Source organism: Theobroma cacao, chromosome 1 (genome assembly GCF_053813885.1).
Source record: "Theobroma cacao isolate CCN51 chromosome 1, ASM5381388v1, whole genome shotgun sequence".
Lineage (NCBI taxonomy): Eukaryota > Viridiplantae > Streptophyta > Magnoliopsida > Malvales > Malvaceae > Theobroma > Theobroma cacao.
Window position 1 is genome coordinate 38,068,664 of NC_142639.1, and position 11,612 is coordinate 38,080,275.

At 37.8% G+C, this 11,612-nt stretch overlaps 2 protein-coding genes across 2 annotated transcripts; both read left to right on the top strand.

Moving 5' to 3' along the window:
• Positions 1-657: 657 nt before the first annotated feature.
• LOC18613808 (Sec23/Sec24 protein transport family protein) lies at positions 658-5,368 on the top strand. Its single transcript, XM_007051230.3, has 6 exons — positions 658-953; positions 1,067-1,937; positions 2,152-3,972; positions 4,418-4,534; positions 4,642-4,713; positions 4,857-5,368. The coding sequence occupies exons 2-6, from the start codon at positions 1,458-1,460 to the stop codon at positions 4,992-4,994; spliced, it is 2,628 nt and encodes an 875-aa protein (XP_007051292.3). The 5' UTR covers positions 658-953; positions 1,067-1,457; the 3' UTR covers positions 4,995-5,368.
• Positions 5,369-5,865: 497 nt separating this feature from the next.
• On the top strand, positions 5,866-11,442 carry LOC18613809 (Class II aaRS and biotin synthetases superfamily protein). The gene is made up of 13 exons (XM_007051234.3): positions 5,866-6,046; positions 6,618-6,659; positions 6,762-6,847; positions 6,948-7,040; positions 7,200-7,316; positions 7,751-7,938; positions 8,212-8,278; positions 8,945-9,067; positions 9,208-9,360; positions 9,579-9,863; positions 9,972-10,190; positions 10,454-10,547; positions 11,081-11,442. The coding sequence occupies exons 2-13, from the start codon at positions 6,626-6,628 to the stop codon at positions 11,143-11,145; spliced, it is 1,524 nt and encodes a 507-aa protein (XP_007051296.3). The 5' UTR covers positions 5,866-6,046; positions 6,618-6,625; the 3' UTR covers positions 11,146-11,442.
• Positions 11,443-11,612: the final 170 nt, after the last annotated feature.

Genomic DNA, 11,612 nt, shown 5'->3' on the forward strand with positions numbered 1-11,612 from the left:
ATCGGTTCAACTCATCCATAATGAAACTTGTTCACGAGTAAAAAGAAAAAAAAGGAAAGATAAAATAAAAAAGGTAAAAAAAAAAACACTTATATTTCAAAAAAAATAAAGAAACAGTTAACTTTCACTATTTACATGGATGAATGTAAGAATTATATATTTTTCTCATGTTGGGGCAAAAATTCCTGCATAATTCTACTATCCTAAGGGCTTTAGGAGGTTGGGAAGAGGAACTTGCTTGTGACAGTTCTCACTCTTTTCTAAAGCTACCTTGGACAGTTTACATACTTTACATTTAGAAAGAGCGTTATCCTAGGAAGCATACCGTGAAGCAAAATCCCCAGATGTTATTTTGCAACAATTGGTAACAGACATTATTATTAGATTTACTACTGTCTCTCTTGTACTGTCATTGATTTTTATAGAAAGTAACCTCTGAACCAGTCTGTTTAACTAGCTAGGTGCTATTTCTGGAATATCCCAGCTTGTACTCTCCTGGTAGTAGTAGGTTTATTCTGTAAAAAATTTGATTATAAAAAAAAAAAAGAAAATCAGGGGCCCAAATAATTTGACACGTAGGACACTCAACGGCAACGTTTCGACAAGAACACGTCATAGGTCGTGCTGCCAACAGCATTAGACCAATCAAAGGAATCGATCGATCCAGCAGTGCGAAAAACATTGCCATGGGTGGGGTGGGCGCGTCAATGGTTACTAATTACCAAGCATAATACACCAAAGAGACAATGGGCTCTTCTGGGGGTTGCCTCGCGTCGCCCGTTTCGTAAGCCTAACCATAACCCAACACACAGACGAAGAAGGAGAGTTTAAAGACATGATCACATGATGATGAAAATGAAAAAGAGTCAAAGATTATTACTTCTATGATTCCAAGTCTTTGATAATTCAAATAAAAGACTCTGCCGTTCTATCTAATTTTCCTTTCACATCAGGTATGAAATTTCCTTATTTGTCTATTCTTTTTTTTTTCTTTCTCTATATACCGTAAAACCCTAGATTTAATTCCAGTTGTTATCTGTTTTTTTCCTGTAATTTTGAATTTTAGATTGAGTTATGGAAGAAGGGATTATATTGAAGCTTGAATTGAAGTGAAGATAGAGACCTAAGTGATCAAGTTCCGTTCTTTTTTTATCTGGGAAGGTGAATTGTGGTGAATTTATGGGGATTCTTGGATCTTGATTGACTTCTTGCATTTGATGTGGATATCTTGAATTGGGTTTCCTTCAAAATCCAATCTTGTTCATTATATTTTTATGTGGTTTTAAGGTTTTGATTGGGCTTTTTCTCTTGTGAACATTGCATTGAAGTTCTTGGCAAAAGCTTAAAACCTGCACCTTTTCTTCTCGTCCAAGAGCTGGAATTTGGTTGGCATTATTTGATATATCTCTGGTGTTTCACTGTTCGTGATATTCAATTAAGAAAAGCTTTCATTTGCAATGGCTACTCCGCCACAAGCTTCTCCTGGATACTCTAAGACTATTACTCCTCAGATGGATTCTCCTTCACCTAATCCTGATAGAAGTCCAATTGTTCCTGCCCCTTCCACAATCTCACCTGCAGCACCTAGATTTCCTCCGCCCAATTTACGAAAAGATCAGATCCCTTCCCCTTCAATAAAAAATCCTACTATGCTATCACCAGCAAATGGGGTCAAAACTGGAAGCCCTATTCCCCATCTGAGTACTCCACCTGGCCCTCCTGTATTTACATCACCTGTACGGCCTGCTGCTGTGCCTTTCCGGACCTCTCCTGCAACTCCTCAGCCAGTTGCTTTCTCATCAGGTTCATCTTTGCCCACATCTTCACCTCCCCACTTTTCAAATGGGTCAGTTGAGCTGCAACAGCAGCTTCCCAGTGCTATAGAGGAATCTTTGCCCGATGGAGAGTCACCATGCGTTTTGTTCTCAGCTCAGAAGGTATCTTTCATTTTGTGTGGTAGGAAATGAAAAGCTAAATTATTTTTTATTGGTCTGTTTTGTATGATTTCGATACTGAAGTCTCAAATTCCTTTTTTCAGATTTTATGATGGTAGATAGTATTAAATTTTACAATATATTTAGCTTTGCAATTATATGCACTATTTCTACTTATTATTTATTTGTACCCCTCTTCCTTCCAATTTTATATTAGGTGTTGAAACAGAAGAAACAAGCAAATGTACCTAGCTTAGGCTTTGGAGTATTAGTTTCTCCTGGGAGGGAGACTTCACCAGGTCCTCAAGTGATACAACGTGACCCTCATCGATGCCATAATTGTGGAGCTTATTCAAATTTCTATTGCAACATACTAATTGGCTCAGGCCAATGGCAGTGTGTAATCTGCCGGAATCTGAATGGAAGTGAAGGTGAATACATAACATCAAGCAAGGAGGATCTCTGCAATTTTCCGGAGCTGTCATCACCTTTGGTTGATTTCATTCAAACGGGGAATAAGAGACCAAGTTTTGTTCCAGTTACTGATTCAAGAACATCTGCACCGATTGTTCTTGTCATTGATGAATGTTTAGATGAGCCACATCTTCAGCATTTACAGAGCTCCCTGCATGCATTTGTCGAGTCAGTTCTACCAACAACAAGAATTGGAATTATTTTGTATGGTCGCACAGTATCAGTCTATGACTTTTCAGAGGAATCGATAGCATCTGCTGATGTGATTCCAGGTGGCACTTCACCAACTCAAGAGAACTTGAAAGCATTGATTTATGGAACTGGCATATACTTGTCACCAATGCATGCTTCCAAAGAGGTGGCACACCAGATATTCTCTTCATTGAGGCCATACAAGTTGAATGTGCCAGAAGCGTCAAGAGATAGATGCTTGGGTACTGCAGTCGAGGTTGCTTTGGCTATTATTCAAGGACCATCTGCAGATATGTCTCGAGGTGTAGTTAAAAGGCCAGGTGGTAATAGCAGAATCATTGTGTGCTCTGGTGGACCAAATACTTATGGCCCTGGATCTGTCCCTCATTCTTATACTCACCCTAATTATCCTCATAAGGAAAAGACAGCATTGAAATGGATGGAGGGTCTTGGTCGTGAGGCTCATCAACATAACACAGTGGTTGACATTCTCTGTGCTGGAACTTGCCCTGTAAGAGTTCCTGTGTTGCAGCCTCTTGCAAAAGCTTCAGGGGGTGTTTTGGTTCTTCATGATGACTTTGGTGAAGCCTTCGGTGTGAACTTACAAAGGGCATCTGCAAGGGCAGCTGGTTCCCATGGTTTGTTGGAGATACGCTGTTCTGATGATATTCTTGTTACTCACGTTGTGGGTCCTGGTGAAGAGGCACACATAGACACCCATGAAACCTTCAAAAATGATATTTCTCTCTGTATTCAATTGCTGAGTGTCGAAGAAACACAATGCTTCTCCATATCGATGGAGAATAAACATGACATCAAGAGTGATTATGTATATTTCCAGTTTGCTATTCAATACTCAAATGTTTATCAAGCTGACATAGCTAGAGTGATTACTATCAGATTGCCAACTGTGGATAGTGTTTCAGCCTATCTTCAAAGTGTTCAAGATGAGGTGGCTGCAGTCCTAATTGCCAAGAGGACTCTCTTGCGAGCAAACAATTATTCTGATGCAATTGACATGCGAACAACAATCGATGAAAGAGTTAAAGACATTGCATTAAAATTTGGGTCTCAAGTGCCAAAGTCAAAGCTTTATCGGTTCCCAAAGGAAATCTCTTTACTACCAGAGCTTCTATTCCATCTTAGAAGGGGCCCACTGTTGGGAAGTATAGTTGGTCATGAGGATGAGAGGTCTGTACTGCGTAATTTGTTTTTGAATGCATCCTTTGATCTGTCACTTCGCATGGTTGCCCCTCGTTGTTTGATGCACCGAGAAGGAGGCACTTTTGAAGAATTGCCAGCTTATGATCTTGCCATGCAGTCTGATACAGCTGTTGTTCTAGACCATGGTACCGATGTCTTCATTTGGTTGGTATGTAGATAACCTGTCTTTTGGCTTTGCAATGTTCTATAACTGCTATACTTGCTTTTTGCCTATTTTTGCTTCTATGTTGTTCATCTTTGAGCAATGGAGTCTGGCATGCATGTGTGTGCTATGTGGGGTCCATTTTTTGCTTTGTGATTGAACAGGAGATCCAAGGCAAGTTGCAAGCAAAGAGCTTAGCACATTTGTTCCTATATATATACAACACACACACACGCACACACACACACACCTGTGATAATCTGACCCTGGATGTATGCATTTTCTTTCGCAATGTTCTTCCACCTGTATGTATTTGCATGGTATGTTTGTGTTCTGAGAGAAAGGTTGGTGGATTACCGTGTTTAGATTTGTATTTATAAGCCACGTGTATTTATCAATTTATTTTCATGGGAATAATATTGAACATCTTCCTGTTGACTGCTGGCTACAGGGTGCTGAACTTGCAGCTGATGAAGGAAGAAGTGCAGCAGCTTTGGCAGCTTGTAGAACATTGGCAGAAGAGCTCACGGAGTTACGGTTTCCAGCTCCTCGGATCCTTGCATTCAAGGTTCTTTTTCACTTGAATGGTCCCCACATTCTATTAACTGTTCATTGTTGTGTTTTTATTTTGTTAGCCAACAGACAGAAGAACCTGATGATCTGGTTTTATTGCAGGAGGGGAGTTCTCAGGCTCGCTATTTTGTTTCTCGGCTAATACCAGCACACAAGGATCCTCCTTACGAGCAGGTACGAAAAATACAACGGGAATCCTCTTAGCTTTTAGTTCTAATAGGTCTATTTGTTTCTGTGTGTATTTAGTGGAAAATTAAGGACTACATATTTTGAAAAGTTAAAGTAATAAGTAACGTATTGGGTGATACTAAATGCAGGAGGCAAGATTTCCACAGCTTCGAACCCTGACAACAGAACAGCGGACAAAACTGAAAAGCAGTTTTATTCATTTTGATGATCCCAGCTTCTGTGAATGGATTCGGAGTTTGAAAGTAGTGCCACCAGAACCAAGCTAAGAGATTTTCTTAAAGATTTTTGCAGTTAATATTCCTCCAAAGGGGAGCACCGGGGAGTTGCATCCAACCATCATTTATTGGAATCTTTCTACTCTTCTTTTTGTTCTTCTTCTCCCTCTAAAGGGAATGTAACTCCGTTCATCTTTTCTCTTTATTATTATTTTTTTCTTGTCTAGCCCTCACTTTACAAAAATCCCCTTTCCCTCTTTTAAACTACAAAGAAACAGTTATACTTGGTAGTAACTCCCCTCTCAAAATTAACATTGTTGTCTCATTTTTTAGTTCAAAATACTTTGCTAGAGCAATAGTTTTAATTTAACTTTGTATCATTCCTGTATAAGTTATGCCCTTTTATAAATCTCTTCCAATTGGTATCCCTACTATCACTGCAACATATCTAGTTCTGGGCAAAGTCTAATCCCAGGAAGTCAGACTCAGTTCTCGCTCTGGCTTTGTGCACCATTGAGCCAGCAAATAACAGATATTGCAGTTGGTGCAATCAAATTTGGTTTGATTGAGAAGAACAGATGAAAAGATTGACTGGTAAGTAAATTTTGTGTCGGTGGCCAAGTTAATATGCGGATAACGCAATGGGAAGCAATGGAAGTTTCCTTGAAAAGAGTTAAATGTAAATCTCTCCTTCAACTCTAGCTATGATGATAGAAAAATTAAGTGGGCACACAAAATTATTGAAACCAAACTATTTCTTTCTATTTAATGAACATTTTGACCACTATCCCACCATTCCTAAAGAATCAGGCTTAGTATCGAATGGACCCGTAATGGGCGGCTGTATGGTGAGTTACTGAGCTGGTCTGACTCGGAGTCAGGACGACTATTTAGTATTTACCAACTAAACGGGTCCCTCATTTCCCAACGAATAAATTATTAAAAAACGAATATTGTAACTTGTGCAAATCCAGGGTTTTACACACTCTACCAGCACCTTTCTCCCTCTCGCCCCCGCCTATCTTCTTTCTTCATTTCTTTATCTTTTCTTCACTGTGTCGAGGGAAGGAGCCAACGCAACCAAGGAATCCAAACCATTCTCGGTAAGCCTTCACTTCTTCCCCTTGCTTCCATTTTTATTTACTTTCCCAGTTTTTCATTTCTACTTTTTGTTTCCTTACTTGGAAAATTTTATCTGATCTTCCAATTCTAATTCTAAAATCTGATATGGCAAGCATTTCTAGTTTGTGGGTGATTTAGGGTTAGCCATCTGAATTTTGATGAGAATGCACGCATCCTGCTTATGTTTATGTTGTTTTGTTAAAAAGTCAAAGAGACCTCGGACAATCCTGGAAAAATTACTTTTAAATCGGCAGGTGGTAATATCTTCTTGTCTTGATCTGAAAGTTAGCCAACGCGGTTAAAGGATAATTGCTTGTTCACTAACAAGATACTTGATCTGCAAGGATTTTTTAGCATGTTCGGGACCCAGCATTAATAGGCTTAAACAGATTTTAAACTCTTTAAGTTAAGAAAAAAAAGACTATAGTAATATGTGCAATTAGTAGGGCAACGGCTTTATTTTCCCTTATTCTGGCTATTAGCGTTTAAACTGATTGAGATGCACTGTTTCTAATTGTTCTAATTTAAGTTTTGTTTTAATTGTACTTTAAGTTGATGATATGGCTGGACGGGAGCAGAAAAAGTCTGGCGGTGGTAAGTATTTTTTTGCTCAGGTTTGTTAGATTTCGTTGTTAATGCATGCATAAAAGTATGGCTGTTTCTAATTTTGCAAATGACGTGTTGTTCATATTTTAGGAGGGAAAAAGAAGGAAGTGAAGAAGGAGACTGGCTTGGGTCTCTCCTTCACTAAGGATGAGAATTTCGGGGAATGGTACTCTGAGGTATATATTGTTGCAATGGTTTAATTGATTTGTGATTGTTATACTAATTTAACAAGATCTTAGTATCTTATGATTATATCAGAAATTTTGGCTTTTGTAGGTTGTTGTCAATGGTGAAATGATTGAGTACTATGACATTTCTGGCTGTTATATTCTGAGGCCATGGGCAATTTCAATTTGGGAGAACATGCAAGTAAGTCATATGATATTTATGTTCATTGTAGCTTAATTAGTAAATAACAAATGTTAATTAATTACAAGGGAAAAAGGGTCATGGATGCCATTCCTTGATCTTTTTTTTTTTCTTTCCCTTTCCTTTCGTGGTTAACTTATCCATGATGTTAAATTGCAGACATTCTTTGATGCAGAAATCAAGAAAATGAAAGTCAAGAACTGCTATTTCCCTCTCTTTGTATCTCCAGGTGTTTTGCAAAAGGAGAAGGATCACGTTGAGGGTTTTGCTCCAGAGGTGAGAACTAAGTTTTTCATGGCCTTGTGGAATGTGCTTCAGCTTGGAATTGTTAATTTCTGTTTTTATTAAATTTTTTGAAGCCATTGGAAACTCTTTTTGTACCTAAAGTTTTCTGCCTGTTTTTTAATGATTTACTTCTTTTGGTGGAAATCCATACTTTAGTTTTTATCTTGGAATTAGATTTTATCTAGGGCTCAAATTGGACTTAGTTTTTATCTAGGCCTCAAATATGGAGTAAGTTCTTCCTGTTTTGAGCAAGATACTTTCATTAATATGCTGAAAAAATGGCAATATTTCAATGTTTATAGACTTCTTGGCACTGGACTGAAGAAACACTTATCTTTAAAATTTATGCATTTTTTTACTGGAAATGTTATGTAATTTAAAGGAAAAATGACCAGTGAATGGTTTTGGGATCCTGTTTTAATCAGGTTGCTTGGGTGACCAAATCTGGGGAGTCTGACTTGGAGGTGCCAATTGCAATCCGCCCAACTAGTGAGACAGTTATGTATCCCTACTATTCTAAGTGGATAAGAGGCCACCGTGACTTGCCTTTGAAACTTAACCAGTGGTGCAATGTTGTTCGATGGGAATTTAGCCATCCCACACCATTTATCAGGTAATTTGTCTTAAACTTGGTCAACTTTCGTTTTCCAGTGTCCTTTTCCCTCCTTTCATTCCACCCATTGGATGGGATATGTATGCCATACATTTAATGAGATGTTAATTTCCAGATAATTTTCTAATCTTGGATCAATTTTCTTAGCCTTATTTATTAATGTTTACTGATGTGCAAAATATTTTCTCAATTCTTTTGATGTCTATTTAAAAAATTTGTTTTAAAATGATTTGATGATAGATTGGTCACTACTAACTTGCTTCTTGACTGTAGGAGTCGTGAATTTCTCTGGCAGGAAGGGCATACTGCCTTTTCAACAAAGGAAGAGGCAGACACAGAGGTACCATAGATGTAAAATTTTTATTTCTGATCAATATTACTACCATGGAGAGGTGAAGTTTGTCCATTTTACTATTGGTGTATGATGGAATAGGGTTTACTGAAATTTTGTGTAGCTGTTCCTTTTCGATATTTAGAAGCAATTGATTTTAGTTTAAGTTGGCTGTTAGAATTGCTGAATTTAGCTTTTAAGTAAACGTTTCACAAATTTCATGTGTGATCTTGTTTTGAATAATGTCAATATTTTGTTGGTCTCTGCACTGTGTCAAAAATCAAATAGCCATGATTCATTCCTTTTCCAAATGTCACTCATGTTACCTTTTGAAGTATCATTGAAAAATATGCCAGATCCTTAGAACCTTTTACTTGTGTTTCCAAATATGGATTTGTTGGTGAATATATTATTAAAGGATGAATGAAGTGCCAAAAATAATATTCTGGGTGATGTGTACTTTGAATTACTTTGTGCTAGGTGAAATTTGGACTTTAGCTCCAACATCTAATCCCTCATGCAATATTGCTCTGAATTATGATGCTTCTCATCTGCGCATTAATTATGATATCTTATGCTCTTAACTAACCAGGCCAAAAAGGGAATTAGTAACTAATAACAATGGGGGAGATGTCACCTGCTCTTTACATATATCTAAATTTCATTATATTTCAGGTTCTTCAAATATTGGAACTGTACCGACGTATATATGAAGAATTCTTGGCTATTCCTGTTATAAAAGGCAGGAAGAGTGAATTGGAGAAGTTTGCTGGTGGACTTTACACAACTAGTGTTGAGGTATAGTATAAACTCTCAAGCATTTATGCTTGTAATAATGATCTGCACTCTTTGTCATGATCAAGGAACGCAAATTGTCTGCTTGAACCATGCGCTTTAATCTAAATTAAGGATCTTTTAATCTGTTCATAATTTGATAGGCATTTATTCCAAATACCGGGCGTGGTATTCAAGGTGCAACGTCCCATTGTTTGGGCCAAAATTTTGCAAAAATGTTTGAGATAAACTTTGAAAATGAAAAGGGTGAGAAGGCTATGGTCTGGCAGAATTCCTGGGCGTATAGTACACGAACGGTAAAATTTTTTTATCTCTTTACTTGGAATGCTATTAGCGTTTGTTATTTCAAGTCCATTGTCATGCCATCACTGCTATTTGTATTTTGTTATTTTAAATGATTACATGAGCTTGCAAGTCAAATGAATCATGAGCTACTCATAATTCCCATGCTATCCCATGCTCCTTATACCTGCTATTGTGCTTATGTTTTCTATTGTTTTTGAATTTTTCATAGATTGGGGTAATGGTGATGGTTCATGGGGATGACAAAGGCTTGGTGCTACCTCCAAAAGTAGCAGCTGTGCAAGTTATTGTGATTCCTGTGCCTTACAAGGATGCAGATACTCAAGGTATTTTTGATGCCTGTGTTGCCACTGTGGCAACCCTGACAGAAGCTGGTATTCTTGCTGAAGCTGATCTTAGAGATAACTACTCACCTGGTTGGAAGTACTCAGACTGGGAGATGAAAGGTGTTCCCCTAAGGATTGAAATAGGGCCTAGAGACTTGGCAAATAATCAGGTGAACCCCCATCCCTTTCTTTAAGTGCCTCTTTCCTTCGATTCCTTGATTTACTATTTTCCTATTATATCTATACAGTTGAAACCGGAAAAGTGCTTTATTTGACAGGTGCGTGCAGTTCGCCGTGACAATGGAGCAAAAACTGATATCTCTAGAGTATTTTTGGTTGAACAAGTAAAAGGAATGTTGGATAAGATTCAACAGAACCTGTTTGACGTTGCAAAACAAAAGCGAGATGCCTGTGTTGAAGTTGTAAAAACTTGGGAAGAGTTTGTAACAGCTCTTGGTCAGAAGAAAATGATCTTAGCTCCTTGGTGTGATGAGGAGGTATGCTTTGAATTGGCAGAATCCATACTTTGTAGAGGCTTTATTATTTAGTATTTAATCAGTGTTGTGTTAGTGCTTTCTTTATGCCCTTTATCTCTGCATTGCATCAATATCATTAACCTGAAGTGTTTTATTGGGCATCAATGAGTTGGATCATATTTAAAAGTCATTAATTTCCAAGACTTCCTCTCTGGTGCAACTGTTGGTCATAATGGATCAAGCTCATTTTCTTAAAAGACTTTTTGTGTTTTGTATATCTGTAGGATGTGGAGAAAGATGTGAAAGCACGAACAAAGGGTGAGATGGGAGCAGCCAAGTCTCTTTGTACCCCATTTGAGCAGCCTGAACTCCCAGAAGGTACCTGACTACATCTAAGCAGGGATCACATTTTAAACAAGAGGATACTTTTCCTCTCTCATAATATTAGTGTTATTCCATTTTATGGAAAACTGGTGTGCTTCTGCATGAGGTGACCTGGAACTGACAGGAATCTTAATTTGTGAAAAAACTGGGAAAAGTTATTGGAAATTTAGAGAAATCATACTATATTGGGAGGAATAGGAGATAATATTAACCAATTGTTCAATTAAGTTGAAGGATTAAGTAAAAGTCAGGGCAGCCAGTGATCCTGGTTTAGGTGAGGATGTGATTGCATATGTCTCATGTGAATAGGGATCAAAGCTTCCTAGTTCCTGTTGTCATTAACATGCAGTCTTTTCTGACAGTATGAATTTGTAAAGCTTGCACTAGTATGGATGAGAATCATGTGTGGATGCAATTTGATTATCTGTAACTTTACATCTATCAAAAAAGATAAGAATGGGGGACAAAAAGAGAGGAGATTGTATGACTCCTGTAGAATTCTTGACTCATCTGAAAAATTAACGCAGGTACTAAATGCTTTGCTTCTGGGAAGCCTGCAAAGAAGTGGACCTATTGGGGCAGAAGTTACTAAGATCATTGTCTTTTACGACCATCTCCTTCCCATGGTCCTGTGGCTGATGTCAGCAGTGCTGGTGTGTCTGGACCATTCTAAACATGGCCATTTTCAATTTAAAATTGTTATAGAAAACTAATGAGAAGTCTCAGTTTTGTTATCATATTGTTAAAACTTCTGGGATTTTTGTTTTTGGCAAGGGTGTTTTGTTGAATTGTAGCTTTGCTGCAATTGATCTACTGGTTTATCCTGTGTTATTACAAACTGTTAGAATATGATTATAATTACTTGAAAGTCTTGATACTTATTTTTTTACTTTGGCATTACTTTCTGATGCTGCTACATAGTGGATTGTTCTTTAATTATGCTGTTGAAAGAGAATTCCACATAATCAGTTTGCATGTGCAAATGTATAACTGGAGCAATACATGAGGGTGGCAGAGTCAGATGCCATGCCCCACTGGCCTGCATCTGTGCTGTTGAGG